We start from the raw sequence: 22,287 nt of genomic DNA on the forward strand, positions 1-22,287 counted from the left end.
GCTGGCCGAGCCACGACGTTGGGAGGGGAGCCAAAAGAGGCAACGGAAGAGCTGGAGAAGAGAAAAAAAAGACTAAAAGTCAAGTGAGTATTCAAAGGAAAAGCGAGCGAGGATAACACAGAGCGGAATCTGTGTTCACGTTGGAAAACTGGCAGCCGTGACGAGTGTGTTTGTACGTCCTGTCCTGTGTGTGTGTGTGCGTGTGTGTGTGTGTGTGTGTGCGTGTGTGTGGCGAATGGGCCCTCCCGTGTTATGCTGGAGCCACTCAGCTTTTGGATGGCCGGCATTTCATTTAAGAGAGGCCGGTTGAAAAGCCCGGTTTGATTGCTTTTCTAAAACAACCTCATCTAAAGGTCTTAAATAACCAAATACCTCTGTGACGACATTGAGGCCGTTCCAAACTCTAAACTACATCTCTGCGCCTGGGAACACTGGCATCGGCCGTGTGGTTACGCCGTGAGCGGGAGGCTCCGGGAGAGGAGAGTCTTGAAATGAAATTAGGATTAGACCGGTCAACTCCTTCAGGATCCTACTGGTCTGAAGCCAGGCATCTTTGAAACCTGCTTCTGGGTCCGTCACTTATCTTTCTAACTCCGTCCTGATTAATTGTTCGACTCTTTCAACTTCTTTCCCTCTCTCTCTGTCTCTATCCGCCTCTCTTTGTCTTCCTCTGCTCTAATAACCGAGCTGGCATTTTACAAGGAGGCCACAGCTGGGTCTGCAGAAGGTAATAGACGTAGACCAGAACACACACACACACACACACATGCACACACACACATTGCCGATGAGGCTATTGTGGCGTGGCGCCAGGGTTTTTCCAACTGAACCAGGAGCATGAGGAGGAACTGCATCGGTGTAAGCTCTGATTACAGCACTGTGTCAACCACCGCCTGATATGAAATAACAACAGCTAATGCTAGTTTCCATAAGTCACAAGTCCAAATTTCCACTTTGCAGTTTCACCTATTTTGAGCCAATCAACAAGACATTTGAAATACATTATTTTTGCCTCTGAATCTAGCTTTTTTTTTTATAACTAGAGAAGTGAGGGTCTCTGAACAAGGCACTCAAGCTTTGATTGCTATAAATAGATATAAATGTAGAATCTATAAGCGATGGGATGCAAATTTGGCCTTGGATGCATTTGCATTGGTGTTTTCGTGGGTTGAGTGCAGGAAAACAGTCTGAAAGGAGCGCAAAAGAGGCCGAAATGCAATCTGGGAAGCCACCATCTATCGTTGATGATTTTGTTTCTTAATTGTTTTAAAATAAGCTTCTAAACTGGCTACTTGTTAAATAATTCGGTCGTACACGTCTGCACTGCATCTCCGTTCTCACATTTTATCCATTTGCTTGTCGGTCTGGTATGAACAAGAGGAACAAGAGGAAGTCTTGGGCTGGATATCTGTAATCTTGATGTCCGCTGGCTACACCAGAACCCCGAGATTACAGTGGATGACGCCTGCAGAGCCCTACGACTGGCTCACAGTCAGCACTGTAGTTAGCATCTTTTATTTGTTTATCTGGCTAACACAGTGTTTATTGGTTGTTCAACAAATTATACAATCTTGAGGGATCTTTTTGGTAAATAGTGGTGGGAAACGACAGCGTCTGAATAACATCCAACAACTGCAAACTCTACCATGCCGTGTTGGATGTTTAAAACCTTCACTATGTTTATGCAAACTCTTGCTCTCTATCTAAGTCCGCTCTGCACTGGAGCTTTCATGTTTCTTTTAAAGACTGTTTCCCTGTCGATATACTTGTTAGCGTATTAGACTACGATTGGCTTTTGAATTTGTAACGTACTAAACGTAGATCTTCTTCCTCTCCTTCAGGTGTCTTTAATCATCTCTCTGGTACGACATTTTAGGGGATATAAACAGAAGAAAGACCTATTTTGAGTGGAGGGAAACTAAATAAAAGTTTCAACCTTACCAAATCCATTGTCTAATAAACTGACCAATACATGAGATTAAAATTGGTTAAACTCGGCGAGAGAAGCTGAACAATAATATATAATGCATACGCTGAAACGATGTACAATAACTATTTATTCAAATTATTAGTACTGTAAAAATGCATTCATTTGGGCAAAACTGTGAGTGTGCCCTGGTGGAAACAAACACCAGAGGGCCATGATGTATAACACATGAGGACTGCGGTAGCGTTGGAGAGGAGTCACTGTGACTGACTTTACTATTCGGAGTTTGTCAAAACCCAAAAAGCTAAATTCTAAATCCGGACAAAATGTGCCTGAATGGCAATCTTACAAAGCAAATCACTCATCAAACCAAGTGCCATTTAAGTATCAAACACAGTTTTTGTACTTTTCTGGCAGTCGAGTGTTTTTAACTTGATCTACAGTTGAGAGATGCTGGACGCTGACAGCTAAACCCTCGAAGACTTCATAAACCTGGATGACTAAGCCAAATTATCTTGAGCTTCCAGAAAATCAATTGTGATGCCGACCCATAAATCAGGCGAAAGGTGATGCTGTTTTTCTCGTCACTTTGGGAAGCTCCGCTTAAAAGCAGTCTCTACGGTGGACCCCCCATGTAGAGTGAAACCCGGTACTCCCTGAGCCGCACGCACAAGGCGATATGGAAACCAGGCAGGACAAAGGAAGCAGCCACCATCGGGCTTCGTCTCGGCTCTGTCCTTTATGTTGCCGTCTAACAAGTCAGGCTCGCTCAAAAATGTTGTGACATACGTGACATCACACGTGAGAATCAAGTTCAAACCGGTCACACATGCACAGAGCTCTGCATTAGGAGCAGGAAGCGCAAAGGTCAGTCGCACAACACACTTGGAAAACCTCCAAGGACAAAGTCAAGCTGCATTACACTGCGCTACTTCTGGCATTGAAACATATTACAAACTTTTCAACAGCTACGGCAGTGAAGTTCTCAAGTGAATAAAGTCAATAAAATCACCAGCATGACTTTTACATGACCAACGTTTAGGTTATGCACCAAATGATTGTTTTTATATTTTACATGTGTGTGTGTCTGTGTGTGTGTGTGTGTGTGTGTGTTCTCAACGCTAAACTAGAACGGACAGTTTAAGAGGGGGGTAAGGTTTCAGACCACGTCCCCACAGTGTTACCTTAGACTACATACGTGTGGTTTTGTGGGGTCATGTGTGTATACGTTCATGTGTGTGTCCTTTATTACAATTCAACCTTGAGGGATGGCTGATGTCATCCGCATAATGGAGCTGAGAGAACAAAAGATGGACTTTATGCTCCGTTTCTAAATGTGTACCCTACACGTCTCTCCTCTCGTTCCACCTTCCTGTGTTTCTTTATTTTACTCCTTTCTTCTCTGAAAGAGGCTGGACGAACGAGTGATTAAGGAAAGTCATGTGGAGGAGCTGAAAGAGCCTGAATGCAGCGCCAGTGAATCATAGTCTACGCATACAACCCAGCTGTATTCAAATATTAATTTAGAGCTAAACTTACTAGCTAGGCCCCTTACATGCTTGCTAATGTATTTGTTCAAGAGTTGGGGCCCAAGAAAACACAATGACTAACTTATGAGATTTAAGTTGGAATTCTGCCAACTGTCTTCTTCTCAAGGGGAGGTCGTGCAATCGTTAATCAATCAATCTCGCGGACAGATTAAAAAAGAAAATACTGAAATGTGTTGCCAAATATACATTGGAGGCAGTTCATTTACCTGGGCGGCCCGCCCATGAAGTCTATGTGTGGGAAACACTGCTGTGTATACACTCTGTCACTCTTATTTATTGTCTTTCAGATATCTCATGTCATTTTATGAAGTATTTTTTCATATTGTCTTCTTTCTCAGTATGTTATTATTTTGTACAGAAGTATATACATAGTAGTAATTTATACTTTTTAAAATAATTCTCATATTCAGCAAGCATTGGTCAGAAACAGAATAGGTGGAAGAAGATCAAGATCATCGTCAACCAATTTCATATTATCAAATACTGGCCGTAATTAATTGAACTATCAGCTGCAGAAACTGATTTCAAACAGATTTCAAAATGTCTTAACTTAAATCTGAAGTTCTGAACCTAATTTTCTCTCTTTGTGGGCTAACCTATATATACACAGTGCACGGTTATAATAATTGTTCGGCCCTAAAAGCATCCAAAAGGAGTAAATTCATTCATTATTGTGTTTTCAGAGCTCCCCAACAACCAAAAAAGTGTTTCACGCATGTCAAAGACATTAACAGAAGATAAAATCACACCCTACCTGCCAGGCAGAGTCCAAAGATGGTGAGAAAAACCAGGATGTAGAGGGAGACGATGGCGTACTTGATGGCTGAGAGGGAGCTCATGTGAGCACAGCACTGATCCTGCTTCCTGCGACGCTTACCAGAACCTGACCAAGACAACAACACCATTACGATCCGAAACAGTACAAAATAGAATAATAATGTGCTCATAAATGTTTTGCAATCGTAATATGCCAGATTCTCCAATGAAGAGAACAGCAGAGTAAATTGGGTTTTGGAATAAACATGTTTTATTAATGTTGTTTGAAGATTGGTTTGCCCTCAAGTTAACGAAGCCATTTCTCTGAAAGTGTGTTAATTAGTTGCTGGCACAGTGTAAAACAAGAGAGTGTTCACAACAACAGAGCTCATGTTTTTCAGTTGCTTAGAAGTTTTACAAATCATTTCAATGCTTTTTTTCTTCTTGATTAAAAATAAATAAAAGCCTGACATTTACTGGTTCGATGACCTTCTGTGAACATGAAGTGAGATCATGCACTAAACACTTTAACAAGACTTTAGCAGAAAATCCTGTTGTTGTTGTTTTTGTTCTCCATAGCATAATGAAGCACAAATAAGTAACAGCAATATCGAACACATTCTCAGTTTACTCGTTTAAAATACTTTTAATGGCATTAAGACGAATATAAATTAGATGAGTAAGTATGTTTGTATTTGGAAGAGCTAATTGGTTTGTACATTATGGCAAAAGACACACACACACACACACACACACACACACACACACACACACACACACACACACACACACACACACACACAGTATAAATGCAAACACACTTTTGTTTTACCGAACACACAAACTCAGCAAGGAGCTATTGCAATAATTTATGTCACCACTTAACACTCCTCTCAGGGTCAAACAGATGTTAGAGGATCACTCTTGATGAAACTGACACAGCACTGTGATGAACAGTTTTTTTCCGTGTGTGTGTGTGTGTGTGTGTGTGTGTGTGTGTGTGTTAGCTTGGCAAGACGATCAGGCTGTTGATGTTGAGGGAATATTCCCAAGAGGAGGTCAAGAGGATGAAGAGATTTTTGAAGGTTGTTTTTCTGGGGTCACATCCATCATCCATCGTCGTTGGAAAACAAATGTGATATTACTTTTAAAAAGTTTTCAGACATCAGCGCATGAGCGTATTGTGTTTGTGAGTGATGACCCCTCAACATTTATGAAGAAATGAATGTGTGTTTCACCACAGTTTTTGGAACAAGAAGTCCTTAAGTTCAGATAGAAGCAATCGAAGACAGAAGTCTCAGCTTTAGTCAGTTTTTAAAGCTGTTTTGCTGCTAGCTAGCAAATCACAATTAATTTCAAGAATCTGCAAACAAAAGTGAATTCATGCTAACAATATATTTTTACGTAACATTAGCATTTTAGATTAGTGTGCACTGGATGAGTCAGTTCAACTGAAAGTTAACATCACACTAAACCCCCAGTGAAGGATGTTTGCTGCGCTAACGATATGCTAACTCCAGGCCATGGAAGAAAAGCTAGGTTACTAATACAATTTATCAGGCATGCTAACGTTAGGAGGTTATATTGGAATGGACAATACACTTTTGTCTTGTGTTTTTGGTTCGTAATAGGCAAAAAAAATACATTACCTTCAAAACTCTTTGGTCAGCGAATGTTTGCTAATGCTAACCGTTTGTTAAGAAGAGTCCAATGCTTGACAGATTAGTTATGGCTACAGTATAACTGAATTGAGGGATGGTTTTTGTGGACGTCAACTGTTGGATGTCACCAAATATAAACCAAATATAAAACACCTGAATTAACCTAAAAAATATATGGCTAATTGGAAAACTAAAAAACTAAAAAGATAAAAGAAAAAAAGAAAAAAATCTGCCACAATAAATTACATATTTAAGGATTTGGGCTACCACTCAAGCCTATTCACATTGAGATGACGTGGATGGAGAGCAGAAGAACTGGACTACAACTAGATATCTTCAACTAAGAACCAGCCCAGGAGATGACGTGAACAGACAGTTGTCTCTGGGAAATTACTGTGACCATGGGACATAAACATTATGATAAATATTACACTCACTGGGATATTATCAGCTTATAATGAGATTCTATGTTTCTGTGAACAGCCATGATGTGGGCTTGAGTCGCGGATTTAAATATAAACACAGATTTTCGCAGAATGGCCTCCCAACAGCATGCTTTCATTTGGACCGTGACAATCTGTCAGTGGACACTGGTGGATTGTTGCTGACACACACACACGCACACACACACGCACGCACACACGCACACACGCACACAGACACTTCCCCTGTATGATGAAGAACACAAACTCCTCCAGCGTAAGACAAATACAGCTGGCTCAGATGTGTCACATGGCTGGAATGTATAGGAACAGAAATTGCACTCCAAGCTGGTTTGCCTCTGGAGTTAAACTAATGCTGAACCGAGAGAAAAAACAACTGCACATCAAACAAACACCTTCATTAAACAGACAAAATTAAACCAGACTGGTTGAGGGGGAAACTATGGGATGGTTTACAGTCTTCTGATGTTTCTTTCTCCAGCCACATCGTAAGACACAAAGCTTTATGACTTTAAAGGCTCTTGTGTGCTGTTGTTTCAAGAGTCAGATGAGAAGATTGTTTCGATACCACTCTGATGTCGGGGTAAATATGGAGCTCGGGCCAAGTGATTAACGCTTAGCGTGTTTATCCCTTGAAGTGGACATTGTGACTTGTGATGGCCAACCTCCGCTGTAAGCATTTAAAGAAGCATTTTTGATCTGATGGGGCGTCTTTTCCGCTTCAAGTCTATTTTTGTCACGTTTAGAGAAGTGTACTCTGCATAGACATCTCAATGTATATGCGTTTTGAACTTAACAGTATCCTGTTTCACTCCAGCAAGATTCTCCTCACTTATACAGGCAATGAATCGATGCATGAAAACACTGTTGATTTCTTCTTATGAGAGCAACAGTCCAGTGGATGTCTGCTGTCAGTCATCTTGGTGAAGCAGGTTCGCGTGCCGATGTTCACTCGGCTTCCCACGAGCTGCTGCTGACAGACGGGCCGAGACGTTTACGGAAGGAGTCAGCGTGGATTGGATGACAGGATGCCAGCTGCTTCCCCTGCTTCCAGTCGCAATGCTAAGCTAGGCTAATCCCCTCCTTGCTCCAGCTTCATACTAAATGTGCAGACATGACAGTGGTGACAATGTTCTCATCTAACTCTTGGAAAGAAAGTAAACACGTGTATTTTCCAAAATAGAGAAGTCCTTTAGAAATTTTGATTTTAGCAATACTAAAAATGTACATTAGAGCAACAGAAGACTACATATGAATTCCTCCAGCAATTGTAAACAAGTTCAGAAATTACATAACTGCACTGCTGAACGTTCCTCTGACTCATGTCTGTCTGGTGATTGTGTTGTCAACAGACTGTACTGTTTAGACAAAGATAAAGAGACATTTAATAAACAGATTAAGCATGGATTAGCAAATTTGGAGACCATTTTGTCTAGTAAACTTGTAGGTGCAACAATACATTTTAACCAGTTCAAAAATTGACACATGTCTGTGTATAAACATGTTATTTCCAGCAGAGCCATTGTGAGTCAGATACTGGCACCGTGTGTGTATTCGACCCTTTTTAGTGAAGTTATTGAATTTACAAGGACAGAGCTTTGTTCCTTTTACTTTAACTTTCCCAATCCAATCCAATGCATTTGGTGTTTGGCAAGTGCCACAGATTCTATAGGAGTCAGGCTCTGTCTCTGCGATTGGCCGGTGGTGACGTGACGTGTGTGAGCACAGACATTTTCCAAACAAAAGCAGAAAATGCGTGTGTTAAACATTAACATGTCATTATCAAATTAGTTGTAATGTGCACCACGGTGGAGTCGCTCGATAACACCTCGTACCAAAGTTCATAACATTTAGACCACATTTGCCCCCATGAAGCTCTCATATTTCTCAGTGGGTGAACCTTGTTTATTACCCATAATTCGTGGTACATTTACCTCATAATGTGTGTGTGTGCGTGTGTGTGTGTGAATGGCACTCTTGTTTTGCTCTGTTCCACATCACCCCAATGAAACAAACTGCCCGTGGTTGAGAATGCCTTTAACTTGAACGAGGTGTGAAAATGTTCTACGATTTGAGAAGTTGGATGAGGACAGTCTTCCTGATGTGTGCGCCCATTGTCCGCTTTCCATCAAAACGTCAACAGATTCTCCAGTTAATGTTCACTAAGACTTTCCCACCAAACTCGCAGAGCTCTGGGTCGAAACCTGAGAACACAACGTCAACTGTGGATTTGTTGCAGCCTGCACCTGTACACATGCACACACACACACGCACACACACGCACACACACACACACATGCAAACATTTTTCACAGATGACCATAGTGAGAGTAGAGTGGATGCCAAGCGGTGACAGCATCAAGTCTTCTTGTGTGTCTGTATTTGTTATTAATGTGTGTGTGTGTGTGTGTGTATTTTTGTGTAGAAAGTCCCTTTTTGAAAAGCAATCATGGCGTATGAAGATCTGGCATCTGTGCAGAGACACACACACACACACACACACACACACACATACACACAGTTCACAATGTTGTATATATATCTTGAATAATCTGGGGATTTGAAGAATTGATAAAAGTTAAATGAAAACAAATTAATCAGTTTGAGGAATGTAAAGTTGGACTGGAACAAATCTGTAGTTGAACGTTTTCGTTTTTTAAGAATCAGCAGTTCCATGTTGTAGTTTTTCTCTGCTTCTATTAAACCATAAACTTTGTGGTCAGAGTGCATGCAGATGTGAAAACCAGTTTAAACTAATCTGCTCCCATGTCAAAATGTTCTTACTCTGCGTCTCAACTTCAGCTCTGTGTGTTTTTCGCCCTCCTTACCTTCATCACACAGGTTGAGTTTGGACAAGTTGTGTCCGTCGTAGGCCTCTTCATACATGGAGCCGCTCTCTCTCTCTTCATATGTGCTCAGATACATGGCCTTGTTCTCCATCTCCTCCCGACTGCAGAGAGAAGAGACACACAGTATGACACACTGAAATCAGTTACGTTACACAAAACTGACATCTCTCCTCAACCAACCCAAAGCTCGTATAGCTGTCTTTCACCAAAAAGTACAGATGACAAAAGAAAAGACGAAGGAAATGAGTTGAGATACTAACAAATTCTGGTGGAAGACAAATATTTGCATGGTTTGGATGTACTTGTCCCCATACATGCAAAAGGTCACTGCCAATCACAGACCAGGAGCCAGGAAAGAATGATGTCATAATATGTTTCCGCAAATCACGGACAAGTTGAATGTGAATGTTGTAGCACTGGGTCAGAGCATGTAACGTGGTCTATTGATCGGCCACTATTGAAAGTTACGTGGTATGATATATCGACTACGAGTATAAGAAGAGACACAGGACTTTCACACAGGAGACCGCTGCTAAGAGTAAACATTGGCTTTGTATATAATGTTACGCTTGTTAACTGCATGTAAGAAAGTCAACAAAGGCTGTTATTCATTTGTTCGTTGTTACATTATCATTTTAACCCAAACCATAATCTTTTTTCATACCTTAAGCAAGTAACATTTGTCAAGTGACAAGTTATTGATCGTTTTTGGAAGCGTGACGCGAGGCTGATATGAAACGTATTCATGAAACTTTTTGGGGGTTCAGAGTCGTTGACATTCATAACTCGTGGTTTGCAGAAACATGCAATGCCACAAATGTTTCCAGTAACTAGGTTGGCAAATCAATACATACTCGTTATTAGTTATAAGCTGTATCTTGTAATAAATAGATGGAAATAGTCTCATCCGGGCCACTTTGTTTTGGATTTTGGTCGGCCACGTATTGAGGTTTGGGTTATCAGTCAGGATCCTGCATGCATCCTAAAATGTGTGTGCTTGTTTTCTATTGGTGTCTGGATAACCACAGTTTTGAGAGCTTTGGCTGTTTCTGTTGCACTTTTCAAGCGACAATATAGACAAACACAGCGCTAAACAAACCGAGGGAAATGCTTGTGGTGGGATGATTGGGCGGATTGCGGCTGAGTCTCGACCAGCGTTACATGATTTGTTTCCTCCTTGCTTGGTCTTTCCGTGGACAGTGGTTGTGTTTTTATGTCTGTTTGCCTTTTAGTAGGATGTTAAAAAAGACGAAGCGGTGAATAAAGGCGGGGAAAAAAAGTGGGGAAAGGTTGGTCACGGGGTTAAGAAATAAATGACTCACATCAACCCTTCACTACTCGCCCAGTTAAACAACATGGAAGTGCCAATATCTGATCTAGACATATTGCGAATGCTCCGCCATTTTTTTTCCTCCAAAACACGGTACAGTGTTTGAACGTCCGCCCAAATGGAATCGACCACAGAGCGGAAAGCCGGAGAACGTGGTGCACCTGTCCATTCACACATCCAGGTAGCATGGTACCTGTTCCTCTCCACCGCCACGCCCTCCAGCTCTTACTGGGGGATCCTGAGGCGTTCCCAGTGCAGCTAACTGGGTCCTTTCAACACAAAATTAACAAAAGGTGCTGCTTCAGGATGTCCAAGCTCCTCACCCTGTGCATCAAAGTGAGCGCAGAAACATCGGTGAAGAAAACGGTTTCGCTCAGATCATTTGGAAAGGACGGCCAAGCATCTCAAGACGGTTGTGTAATTGAGTTGGTCAGGGTGACACTATAACACTATATCCATTTTATTTGGGTTGAGTTACTTTGAAGACTGAACTTTCCTGATGAGGCGATGCATGTTTGATTAGCCTTAAAGTGCTATCAGAAGCAAATATTTCCGTGAACACATTTTATAAGTTGGAAACTGCCGATTAATCTTGAAAGTCCTGTTGATAAATCTTCTGTCAACAGTAGTATAACGTCTTAAACACTTTGGACGCAGCACAAATCCTCCAGTTGACCTTATACTCCATCATAACCTCACTTGCATCCAAAATTCTAGCATAAATATGGAAAGAACATATACATCTCATATCCAACTTCAGGAATGTTAATGTGCCAACATCATTCATTTCTACACGTGTAATTAAATACGTTCCCATAGTTTGCTTACAATTTACTTTAAAACAGCACAAAAAGCAGCTCCAGAGCCATAACTCTTCAGGATTTAACCCTGTGAGATTTAGGAGAAGTGAAGAACGACGACAGCTTGGACAGATATGGTTGTGGCAGAATTCCAACACGTCCTCCTTTCAAAACCTAAAACCTAAATCTAATGAAAACATCGGGAATGGACAGTTTCAAAAGCCACTTATCACCATAAAGACTAACGCCATCTTTAACACACAGGTCACGGTCACGTCCAACAGGTGCAGCTGTTGATGAGCTACTGTTTCTGGCACACAATCTATTGTGGTATAACTCTATTTTTTTTATTTCTAGCTCGTTGAATTTCACAATTTATTGTCAAAGACTTTAACTGATATTGAATTGCAATAAGTTGCAGCTATAAACCAGAGCATTTACTCCGAGCTGAGCACACTTGCGCTTCTGATTTGGGGAGAGTTTCCCACGCTACACATGATTTAAACAGAGTACAGCGGGCAAATGAACAAAGTGAAAGGGAACACAGAGCAAATAGATAAAAGGTTACGTCGGACGTAGACATCTCTGAGGAGTAAAATGAAATCTGCTTGCAGTCTGAAGTCGCTGGGTGTTAAACTCCCACGAGCCCCGACGGCAGATCTGTGAGTGTTTGACAAAGTCGTTAAAAAGCGCTCAGTCTGGACTTTCTCATGACAGAGGGGATGGAGGGGTCAGGTTGACATTTAGACTGAACTATTACGGCTGCTAGGAGATCCCAGCAAACGCTCCGTACCCCTGCATACGTGTGTGTGTGTGTGTGTGTGTGGGAGGGGGGAGGGCAAAAGGGGTGAGTTATCTTCTAATTACACTGAGTTTGGTGGGATATTACAGTGTATCACACACTCAGTTGGTCTCTGTTAGTCGGTGCCAACAGACGATGGTGGGAAAGCAAAGTCATCTCTATCTGTGCAACTGTGCACAAAATAACAGAAACGACCCATTCAATTCTGAAATATAAATCTGAAGGAAACCTCGTCACAAAAGTTTGCTACACGCGTGAATATGCAGTGTCACATTTGAAGGGCCACACTACCCCAAACAACCAAAACAGGTGAACTCTAGCTGTGCATTCCCAGAGCATCCTCCTGGAGCAACAACACTGACCATAAGGTACAAAAGGCCTCGATGGAATACCACAGTTTACAGTAAATCCAAGCTCAAAACATTCACATGCACAACTCTGAGTAAGAAGGGCAAACCTTTGACAGCTGTGACTGTTTCAGTCTGCAGGTTTTCCTCTGATTCAACACCAAAGAGCCTTTAATGCTGAATATCAGCTGTTCATCAACGTGTTGAAGGGCTGAGGGATATCTGGGGATTTCATGAGGCTGAAGTGGATATTCACATTACTCATCCCTCGAATGACTGGAGGCTTTCCTTCTTGGAGCTCCATCCAATCACAACAAAAAGTTCAAGATGCAGCACGACAACGAGCCAAGAAGAAGAAGAAGGAGCGAAGCTTCAGTATGTTTTCACTTTGTTAAGGATTTCTTCGCAGTACAATTACACCATTGGATTGTTAATGAGGCGTCCTGTGTAATTAGCATGTTATTGTTGTATCAAGTCAAGTGAAGTGGAGCAAGGTTTAACATATTTATAAACAGGTAGATAGTTCTGTTTCCAAGCTAGGGGTTGGGGCCCCTCCGAAGGGACACGAGATAAATCTGGGCGGTCCTGAGAGTGTTAATCAGAGAGACGGGGAGAAAAAACTAGATTGTGATTCGTGCACACATGCACACAAACACACGTATGTCAAAATAACTATTCATAGGGGGCAAGCACGTGTGGTCTCAGGCAGAAAAGGGATTGAAAGCATATGGAGATCTGGTATAATGATTTAACAAAGCAAGGAGCTCGAACATACAAAGTTTACCGAATTCAAAACTATTTCAAAAGTCAGTGCATTTCTGATGCGGTTGTGTTTGATTAAGTCGTTATTTCCCACTCACAATTGTTTTTTTAGAAGTACAGGGAGCTGAGTTGGAGGACAATCTCCCACTTGTACATATGCAACCTTCCCATATCATTGCTCAGCCATGCATGTGCAACATTAACCCATTTCTCTCGGTTAATTAAAGGCAGGGATACTTCATCCATGACCGCTGAAACACAAAGCAACAATTTTCCGCGGATGAGTTCCATTAAACGTGCATTTCCGGTCCCGTTGTCCTTCCAGCACTCCACTCTAATAGATAACATCTAAATCAACCTTTTAACTGTTGCCATTCAACGCAACTGCAAAGAATATTTAACAGATGTCAAGCAGTTTGCCACTTAAAAAAAAAAAAAGAAGCTTTTAGAGTGTTGCAGCCTTTGTGCTGAACAAATAAACTGTCAACTCAACATAAATAAAAGGGCATGAATCAATAAACTGTGAGTAAAATGTGATTAAGCACATTTTATATTATAATAAAAAATAAAGGGATGATAGTTGACACACAGTCAGCTGGAGTTTAAAACAGGTGCAGTCACTGCAGGATTCATGCATGTTACAATAAAGGCTAACACTGTGCCAGATTATGTTAAACCTGCAAGACATTGCACACTAAACATAGGAGTTAAGTAAAGTAAGTAGCATACTGCCTTTTATCTCACCTTTTTAGCTGTCAAATGCAAATAAAAGTCACAGCTCCACGTTTCTCATAATCCCCCTTGAAATAGTTGTGTCTTGGCGCAGTAACTCCTTCCTTTTCCTCAGCTGTCAGAGTCCTCCCGGCGCAGAATGAAACGCACCTCGTCTCTGTCAGTGCTGCAGAGCTCTGCAGAAGCGACCACGCTGAGGCGTTTGGAGTAATATACCCACAACATCGTCATGTGACCATCACAAAACTCCAGCTGAAGTTTGCTCAGGTCTGCCGAGCAGCTGGTGGAGAGGAGAGAGGCGAAGGCACGGGCGCGCGCCCTGCTGAGCGCGCGCCCTCTGTTGGCTGGAGATGGTACGTCACCGGACTGGATAGTTTCGAAAGGTCAGGTAGCGTTTTAATTAAAGCCTTTGACTCAGAAACTGAGAAGACAAGCGAGAGGACGGATTGGGATACAAAATAAACAAAGAAAAAAAAAGATACATTATTACAATGCACACTAAATTAGTTGTTTTATGTCATATGATTACACAATAAGAATTATCAATAATTATCGCCTGTGATTGAATTCAGCAAGATACATTATTTGGCTATTCGTCCTTAAATAAGCACACACACACACACACACACACACACACACACACACACACACACACGCACACACACGCACACACACGCACACACACGCACACACACGCACACACACACGCCATACAGATCGCCATATATTTTTGACGGCACCTATGCGCGTGACTGTGGAGGAAGGACTTGTCGAGCGCGCGCCCGCTTGGTGGGCGGAGCCAGGATAAGAAACGTTTCATTTCCAACAGGTACGGGACCGTCGGTAAATATGACTTATCACACAACAAAAACTCGTATGAAGTTGTTAAATATGTCACAGCTTTGTCTGACCTTCAGTCTGTGATGGACGTGTTTTGTATTTACAGTAAAACAAAGTAACCTGAGCCGTCCGTACTCTTCTCCTGTAAGGGAATACGCCCAATTATGAAGTGTTGACATTGTTGATTTGTTTAATATACCGGAAATGGTATAGACCTGTTACAGTACAGACAAGACGTTTGATAGGCACAGCTTCAAATCGGAAGAATTCAAAATAAAGCAGACAAAAAAACTTCAGACTTTTTTCGTCTCAATTTCAACATTTACATCCACTTTCCACTTTTTCTCATCCAGTTTCTCCAGAGTGTTTACATCCCAGTTAAACACGCCATTGCGTAGTGTGCCTGGAAGGCAACGCGGTTGTAGATGACGTGATGCACGCTGGATGTATGCAATAATTTTAGTCTGCAAAAAAAACACTTAACACGTTCGTAAACGTCACGTATGATTATAATATGTAATGGTAAAAATGTATGGCAAAACAGGAAATTATAGTTTCCTGTTTTGCCATATAGTTCTTAAAAGGAGGACCCACAATCAAGCTGTATTTGTTGAAATTAGGAACATACAAGGTATTTTAATCCTCCTAGCAGGGCAGAAAGAATGCACCACGTGGAGAAAGGCTTTACGATCAGAGAGCTGAACCAGCTATTGTGAAAGTTGGACATTTTCATGCTAGTTCAGGAGAGGAAGTAATTCTGTACAGAACCACAAGATGGTAGGATTACACCTCTGTGTGTGAGAAGCGATGACCTCTACCTGCCACTTTAAAAAGTGCCCTTTTTTTTTATTTTTAAAGATTTGGTCCAGTTTAGCTCATTGTACACTAGAACACTCTCATATGAACTCTGGTGGTCATTCACTATGTCTGTGTTCATTAAGAGCCTCCCTGGTTTCATTCATCTTAATACATCTTCATTCCCCCAATTGTTAGACTGTACTTCTTGTCAGCTAAGTTGTGTGGCAGCTTGTGTTGTATGCACAACGTGTGAGAGGTTTGGCATCCTTCTTTTGGATGGAAATGCTTTGCATTCCACACCCATGGTATCAGAGAAAGTATTGTTTTGCTAGAAGTGCTTAAATGTATTGACACCCACATAGAAAAAAAAACAATCAAATTAAGAGGAAGGCTATGATTCCCCTCTGTCCCCTAGTGGATTATATACACATTCCCCCACTCCTCTTATCTTTAAAAAGGCCTTTGTGTAGCTCCCACAGTGATATTGATGCCCTGCTTTCTGTTTACAACATCAGAAACGCATCTCTTTTTTGTCTTTTTCTTTCTGTGACCACTCCTCTGCATTGCACTTTCAACACAGTTCCCTGTAGTTGTATATTAAATCAAGTTGCCAAGTAAAACCAACATAACTGCCCACACATTCACGTCAACTTTGGCTACCCTGGAGCTCAATAAAACTGTCAAACTAGAGGCAGGAACAGATAGTACCAGAAGTGGGAGCGGGATTAATACCACCTAAAGCACTTCGCTTGAGCTGTCGGATGTGCTTATACATTTCTATATATGTGATAATATATATATGGTTTGTCAGTTTCAGTCGTTGCAGAAAGCCAATTTCCCAGCCTGCTTGTTGCTGTAAATTGCTTTTGTTCACAAGTCCTGGTTCAGTTGTAAGTGAGCAGTGTGGACGTGAATGAAATGGTTCGGAGTAAATAAGACAAGCAGGATATAGTCACTCCATTCCCCTGCAGATATAGACCCACCGCTGCTCAATTGGGAGTCATATAGTTTGACAAACGCTGTCCTGAGGCATAAATCCAACGTTATAGACCGCAGTGAGATTTTCTTCATCCTCAGCTCACCCCGACTGTGAATGGGAAGCTTCCTCTGCGTCTTCCAGTGCAAAAGGTCTTCGCTCTCTGTATGTCAATTACTCCGCGGGGACCTCGTTACTGCCCCGGCCAATCGCGCACCCCACTTAATTAACACAGGAAATTACATTCCTATATTTATACCCCAATAACTAGAGCGGCCTGCTGGAAAGGTCACAACAACAGTTTAGCAGTGTTCGCCCTATGGCAGTGCAGCCCAGGAGGATATGGCTGGGAGCGAAGCCAAAAGAACCCGGGGCCACGAAGAAACTTTTTTTTTTTTTTTTTTTTAGAAGTTTTTGGACCTCAAGGGTGTTGGATTTTTTTTCACCTTGCTGTTAAGCAGCTATTTGTCATCATGTTCCAGGGCTTGTTGCATTAATCACTGGAAAACAGGCTTATTCTGAGGGAGTAGGTGACAGGGCATGAGAAGGAAGTTTAATCCAAAGCGCCAAATGTCAAGAGAAACTGACATTTCCTCACATTTGGGGGTCTACCACAGACAACGTTGTCCTCAGCTGATGTGTCCTGGGGCTGAGCCGCTGCAGAGGGAGGCTGCATTACTCAAATCCTGGTCGGGGGAACTTTAATAGTCAGAGAACTTTCCCTGTTCATAGTCTTTAGAGAAGTAACTTTTTGTTTCTGTTGACAACAGATAGTTTTGTTAGGTTTTCTTTTTTCTTCTGGCAAATCTTGATAAATAATATTTTTTTCAAGCCGAACTGAATATATTTCAGATTTCCTGCTTCGCTCAGTTTTAGCTTGCCGGGTGAAAACAAGCAGACTACATTTGGGTTTTGTGAAATTGAGATTTGTTTTTTTTTTACCCCCACGATTTATTCAGTTATATGTTTTTGATGAACTAAAAAAATACTTGAATTGCTGATAAAAATAACCCTTAATTGCAGCCGAACACACAAGAAGTGTGAAGGAAGATTCTGCTTTAATTAAACACAGAATAAGTGTAACCCTGGGTATGAATTCTGCTGAATATCATCTGATTTACCCAAGAAATGACTGAGATCTGGAAACATAGAAACGTCACTCATCAACGTGTTTCATGCCCTGATACAAACCCCATAATGAGAGTTCAGGTAATTACAACAAAATACCACTTCAAACCAGTTAATTTAGATGTAAAACTAAAAGAGATCGTGCGTAAAAATACCAGTAATACTACAGTAGCTCTATAAAGTATGATGGATCTTTAGAAAAGATTTGCCTTTGTTTTCTATTCCCAATAAGTTTTGTGAACATGACTTTGTTTAAAACCTATACGACTGCTTGTGTTTCTTGTCCTTCAAATGGCCAGACCTACAAAACTCCTATTTGTAGTAAATAAGAATTGCTCTCTTTATTCCCACTCCAGGACAATGTGTGTGCTTTCCTGCCTTTGTCCTCTCAGTGCGGAGCTGCTGGTGCGGCTGCAGAGCGATGGTGCCGTCAAAGCGAGTGTCGATGTGGTCGGTGCAAGAAGTGTTGGAGTGGGTGCAGGACCAGCACCCAAACCACATGGGCACGCTCCATAAAGCCATAATCAAGCACGCCATATCAGGTACAACTCACACATCTGATTAAACTCCCATCATTTTCAGCCTTTTTTTTTTTTTAATATTTAGAATTCGTAAAATAAGATTTCGCTGAACTGTACCCTGAACTGATTTGTGAATGAACGAACTCTCTGCACGTTTCTCTCTGGAGGCCGCGCGCTGCTGAGATTAAAGGATCATCACCTGGAGCTGCTCGGGGTGGAGGCTGAGGAGCAGCAGCAGGAAATCTGGCAAGACCTCCTCCTCCTCAGAGTTCAGGAAGAAATCAATGAACTAAATGACATCTGCTCTGGTGAGAATGCCAAATGACTTCAACCTAAGGGTGGAGCTGTGCGTCAATGAGTAAAAGTAATAGCTGTTTTTGTTGGTTTTCCTTTGGTGGTGGTGTGGACCAACACGTAATATCAACAGGCATTCACAGGAAAGCAAGCAGGATATTATTGTTTTTTGGTTTGGTTTCTGCCCGCTCACAGCCAAAACTATACGTTTTATTTTCAATCAAGCATTTTTTTATAAGAACATCAGAGCGTTTTCAGTCAAACCAGCGGCTAACCAATATTTTATTTGTACTCTTTGCTACTCTGCAGAGTGTCTTTCCACGTAGCTGGAAATGAAATGCGGCTTCCTTTTTCATTTCCCATCCATTGATTCATCCGTGTGAAGGAGGAAGAAAAGTGGGAGTGATGGAAATAACAAGAGAAGGTGAAAGAGAAAGAAGAATCAATGAAGAGAGAAAGAAACCCATTTCCTGTGTGAAATCTGACCTGTGCAGATGGATGAGATTCGGGTTTTTTGTCTGAGCGTCTTTTTCTGAGCCCTGCTGTCCATTAGTCTCCTTCTTCTTTCTCTGTAGTGTGTTTACATCCTGTCAGTGTTTCATGAGATATCTTTGGCTACGTTGGTTAAGCCACTTTGGTCGAGACTGAAGTATCCTAACAGCGATCTATAGTTTAATGAAACTTTGAACAATCATGATCCCCAAACAATGAATCCTACCTACTTTGGGGATCCACTTCCTTTTCCTGTAGTGCCACCATGTGGTTGACGTTAGTTGGTTTGACTAAAACATCTCAAGCACTATTGAATAGGTGGCCATGACATTTGATACAGATGTTCATGTCCCCCCTAAGGATGGATTTTAATCCGCATCAAGTCAATTCAGTAATTTGTCCGACTTTCTATGACCAAATACCCGCAAAACTAGGGACCGCCTCAGCTGCACTTTAGTGCTGCTAAGCGCTAATAGGCCCTTTTCACAGCTGCCGTTTTAACATGTAATTACAGGTTAAACATATGTGTAATTAGTAACATTAATAGTGGCCCTGTTCCATTCACACACTACATAGAACAGGACTATAATTAATTTCATCAATTACACCTGTGTTTACCCTGCGATGACTTGACAAAATGGCTGCTGTGACAAGGGGGCTGAACATAATAAACTATATAGGCTACTTTGTTATCTTTTTCCTTGTGGGCATGTTTTCATGCTAGCCGTGGCCTTCAGCTCAAAGCACCACTGTGCCTAAGTTTAGCTGCTAGCATGGCTGGAGACTCTCAACGACATGATGTTTAATCTGGAAAAAGAGAAAAAACATATCCTTTAGTGCAACCTTTGTTCCCTGGCATTAAAAAAAGAAAAGCCTCCTATCACAATTGTTGACGACAGAAAAATGCTCGGATCCATAGAAAGAAATAGCACTTAATTAACTAAATATCAGGTTAATTAATGAAGTGTGAGTTATGTAAATGGCTGATACCTACCAACTAACCAATTAAACTAAGACAAACCTGATGAAAAAGGTTATGATTTGTGGACACGTGATCATTTGTGTAATGAAATCCAAACAAGTCCCTCAAAATGAATCAATAATAAACAAGGTCGTAAATGTAGTAGATCATGTGTCTACTTCAGAGCGCTCTACTAAGTGAGTACACACGTGAATACAGGAAGACGCAGAAAGACAGAAAATCAAAAAGTCTGATTTTGCTGCGTTTCCAAGACAAACGTCCAACTGATGTTCGCGTTTCTCGGTCGCGCACGTGCTGACTGAAAGTCTTTGTAAAATCCAGCTGTGGGTTTCATCTCTCTTCGAAATGCCTGTACTTGTATTGTTGACTGATAAACCACAAGCAGTGCACTGCTTCTGTAAAGGGAATGTTGAACAAAGTTACCGTAAATCTTCTCATTTCAGATTTTTATGCAGTTTTGTTTTTCATATACATATACTGGTTTATGTAATTAATTAACTTCTGCAGCTAACACCTACTATACAACACGTGAAAGTCCTAAATGCAAATGGTCCTGCAACTTTCATTTTATATAATACCCTATTTCCATTATTAATGATTTTGACCTCATTTTAAAGTGTGTATCGCGCCTCCACATTCGCATCACATATAGTAAAAGGTTGTGTCTATTTCTGTACATGTGTTCATGGTAATGCTACAGCCTGGTTTTTGGAATAAAAAGTAATGCTTTGGCAACACAATCCGGCCAAGTATGTGTGTCATCTTTCTGCATTCACTTTTCCAGCTTCATGCCTCTCATACACGCCCAGTGTACCCCTGCAGTGCTTTTATTTATTTATTTTTTACTGAAGAAGCCTCAGAAACTGCTGTGAAAGACCTCAGACTATTATAATTAGAAGGGTCATAATAATTAAAAATAACATGTATAACTGCTATTGACTCCACACAGCAATTGCAGTAATTAAAAACACACTAAAACATGTTATTCTAACTACGTCAGGACTGTGACATCAGCCATAAAACACTAGAACACAGTTTTAAGAGTGAAACAAGATATTGTGTGGCATTTTTGTGACCAGATATACAGCCAGCTCTGAGATCTTCCTGTCACTCATCACTATTAACTTGCTCATGAAGGCAAAACAAAATAGATGCTTTTTATTTCCTCCCTTTAAGTAGCTTACAGGTGTCTTAAGTCACTTTGTTCCATACTGTCTTCATCATTCACTATCATTAATTCAGCTTGTGAGTGACGCTGTATGTTCACACTGAAACCCCTCACACCTTCTCACCTTTACCTCAACATTAATGTTGAGATCTTCTCCAGAATTTGAAATAAATGTCGCTGGTTGAACAACGTTTAGCTGCACAATATGAGTTGCACGGTGGTGTAGTGGCTAGCACTGACGCCTCACAGCAAGAGGGTCTGTGGTTCGGATCCCGGGCGGGGCGGGGTTCGGATACTGGTCTGGCAGGTCCTTCTGTGTGGAGTTTGCATGTTCTCCCCGTGGCAGCGTGGGTTCTCTCCGGGTTCTCCGGCTTCCTCCCACAGTCCAAAGACATGCTGCATAGGTTAATTGGACTCTAAATTGCCCGTAGGTGTGAATGTGAGTGTGAATGGTTGTTTGTCTATATGTCTGCCCTGTGATGAACTGGCGACCTGTCCAGGGTGTACCCTGCCTTCGCCCCTTGACAGCTGGGATCGGCTCCAGCGCCCCGCGACCCTAATGAGGATGAGCGGTCAAGATAATGGATGGATGGATGGATGGTTGAACAACGTTTAGCTGCACAATATGAGTTGGAAGGACTGAGCTGCTGGTGAGTTAGTGAGAAACCGAGCAAAAAAACACTGAAGTTGTAGAGAATCGCAAACATGCACTCAAGCCTCACACGAAGGAATGCAAAGGGGAAGACGGTTACGGCTGAAAAGGACAAGACCCAACATGTCTTTGAAAACTTAAACCAGCTGTGTGAGTGAGAGTCTGAGTGCATGTTCACGATTATAAACATGTTTCCAGAAAAACATACCCATGAAGTGACCTTTCCTCTTCTTTTCTGACGGTTGCTGGGCCTGTGAGTGTGTTTGTGTGTGTCTGTCTGAGTTTGATTAATACCCTAGGAGATGGTGGGACATTTGATTTTGTGAGGGCGTGGCCAGGAAGCGCTCACTCAGCACAAACGTAAATCCACTTCACTGAGAGAGTGAAGGTGGGGGAGGTGATGAAATACACCGCTGACCCTGACGACAGCCAAAAGGAAATCTCAGCCACGAAACAAACGGATGCAAATTCATCTTG

The 22,287-nt window shown here is 41.6% G+C and overlaps 2 protein-coding genes across 2 annotated transcripts in view; one reads left to right on the plus strand and one right to left on the minus strand.

The window, feature by feature from the left end:
• scara5 (scavenger receptor class A, member 5 (putative)) overlaps positions 1–9,277 on the minus strand; it is a 54,572-nt gene extending 45,295 nt beyond the window's left edge. Inside the window, exons 1-2 of the mRNA XM_068577342.1 lie at positions 9,166–9,277; positions 4,232–4,360 (exon numbers count right to left, since the gene is read on the minus strand). Coding sequence (XP_068433443.1) covers positions 4,232–4,360; positions 9,166–9,277 — 241 coding nt within the window. The remainder of the gene's footprint in view (positions 1–4,231; positions 4,361–9,165) is intronic.
• A 5,486-nt stretch (positions 9,278–14,763) lies between these two features.
• On the plus strand, positions 14,764–20,732 carry LOC137785853 (sterile alpha motif domain-containing protein 12-like). The gene is made up of 4 exons (XM_068577393.1): positions 14,764–14,788; positions 18,094–18,243; positions 18,390–18,530; positions 18,826–20,732. Exons 2-4 carry the CDS (start codon positions 18,123–18,125, stop codon positions 18,840–18,842), a joined length of 279 nt encoding a protein of 92 aa, XP_068433494.1. The 5' UTR covers positions 14,764–14,788; positions 18,094–18,122; the 3' UTR covers positions 18,843–20,732.
• Positions 20,733–22,287: the final 1,555 nt, after the last annotated feature.

Source organism: Clinocottus analis, unplaced genomic scaffold, assembly GCF_023055335.1.
Source record: "Clinocottus analis isolate CAN_PGR_092001 unplaced genomic scaffold, fCliAna1.0.p SCAF_15, whole genome shotgun sequence".
Lineage (NCBI taxonomy): Eukaryota > Metazoa > Chordata > Actinopteri > Perciformes > Cottidae > Clinocottus > Clinocottus analis.

What these genes read in the sequence shown, in the direction of transcription:
- LOC137785853 (XM_068577393.1), top strand. Translation starts at nt 18,123, where the DNA reads ATGGTGCCGTCAAAGCGAGTGTCGATGTGGTCGGTGCAAGAAGTGTTG. An exon ending in AATCAAGCACGCCATATCAG is followed by an intron (nt 18,244 to 18,389) that starts GTACAACTCACA and finishes TTCTCTCTGGAG; the next exon opens with GCCGCGCGCTGCTGAGATTA.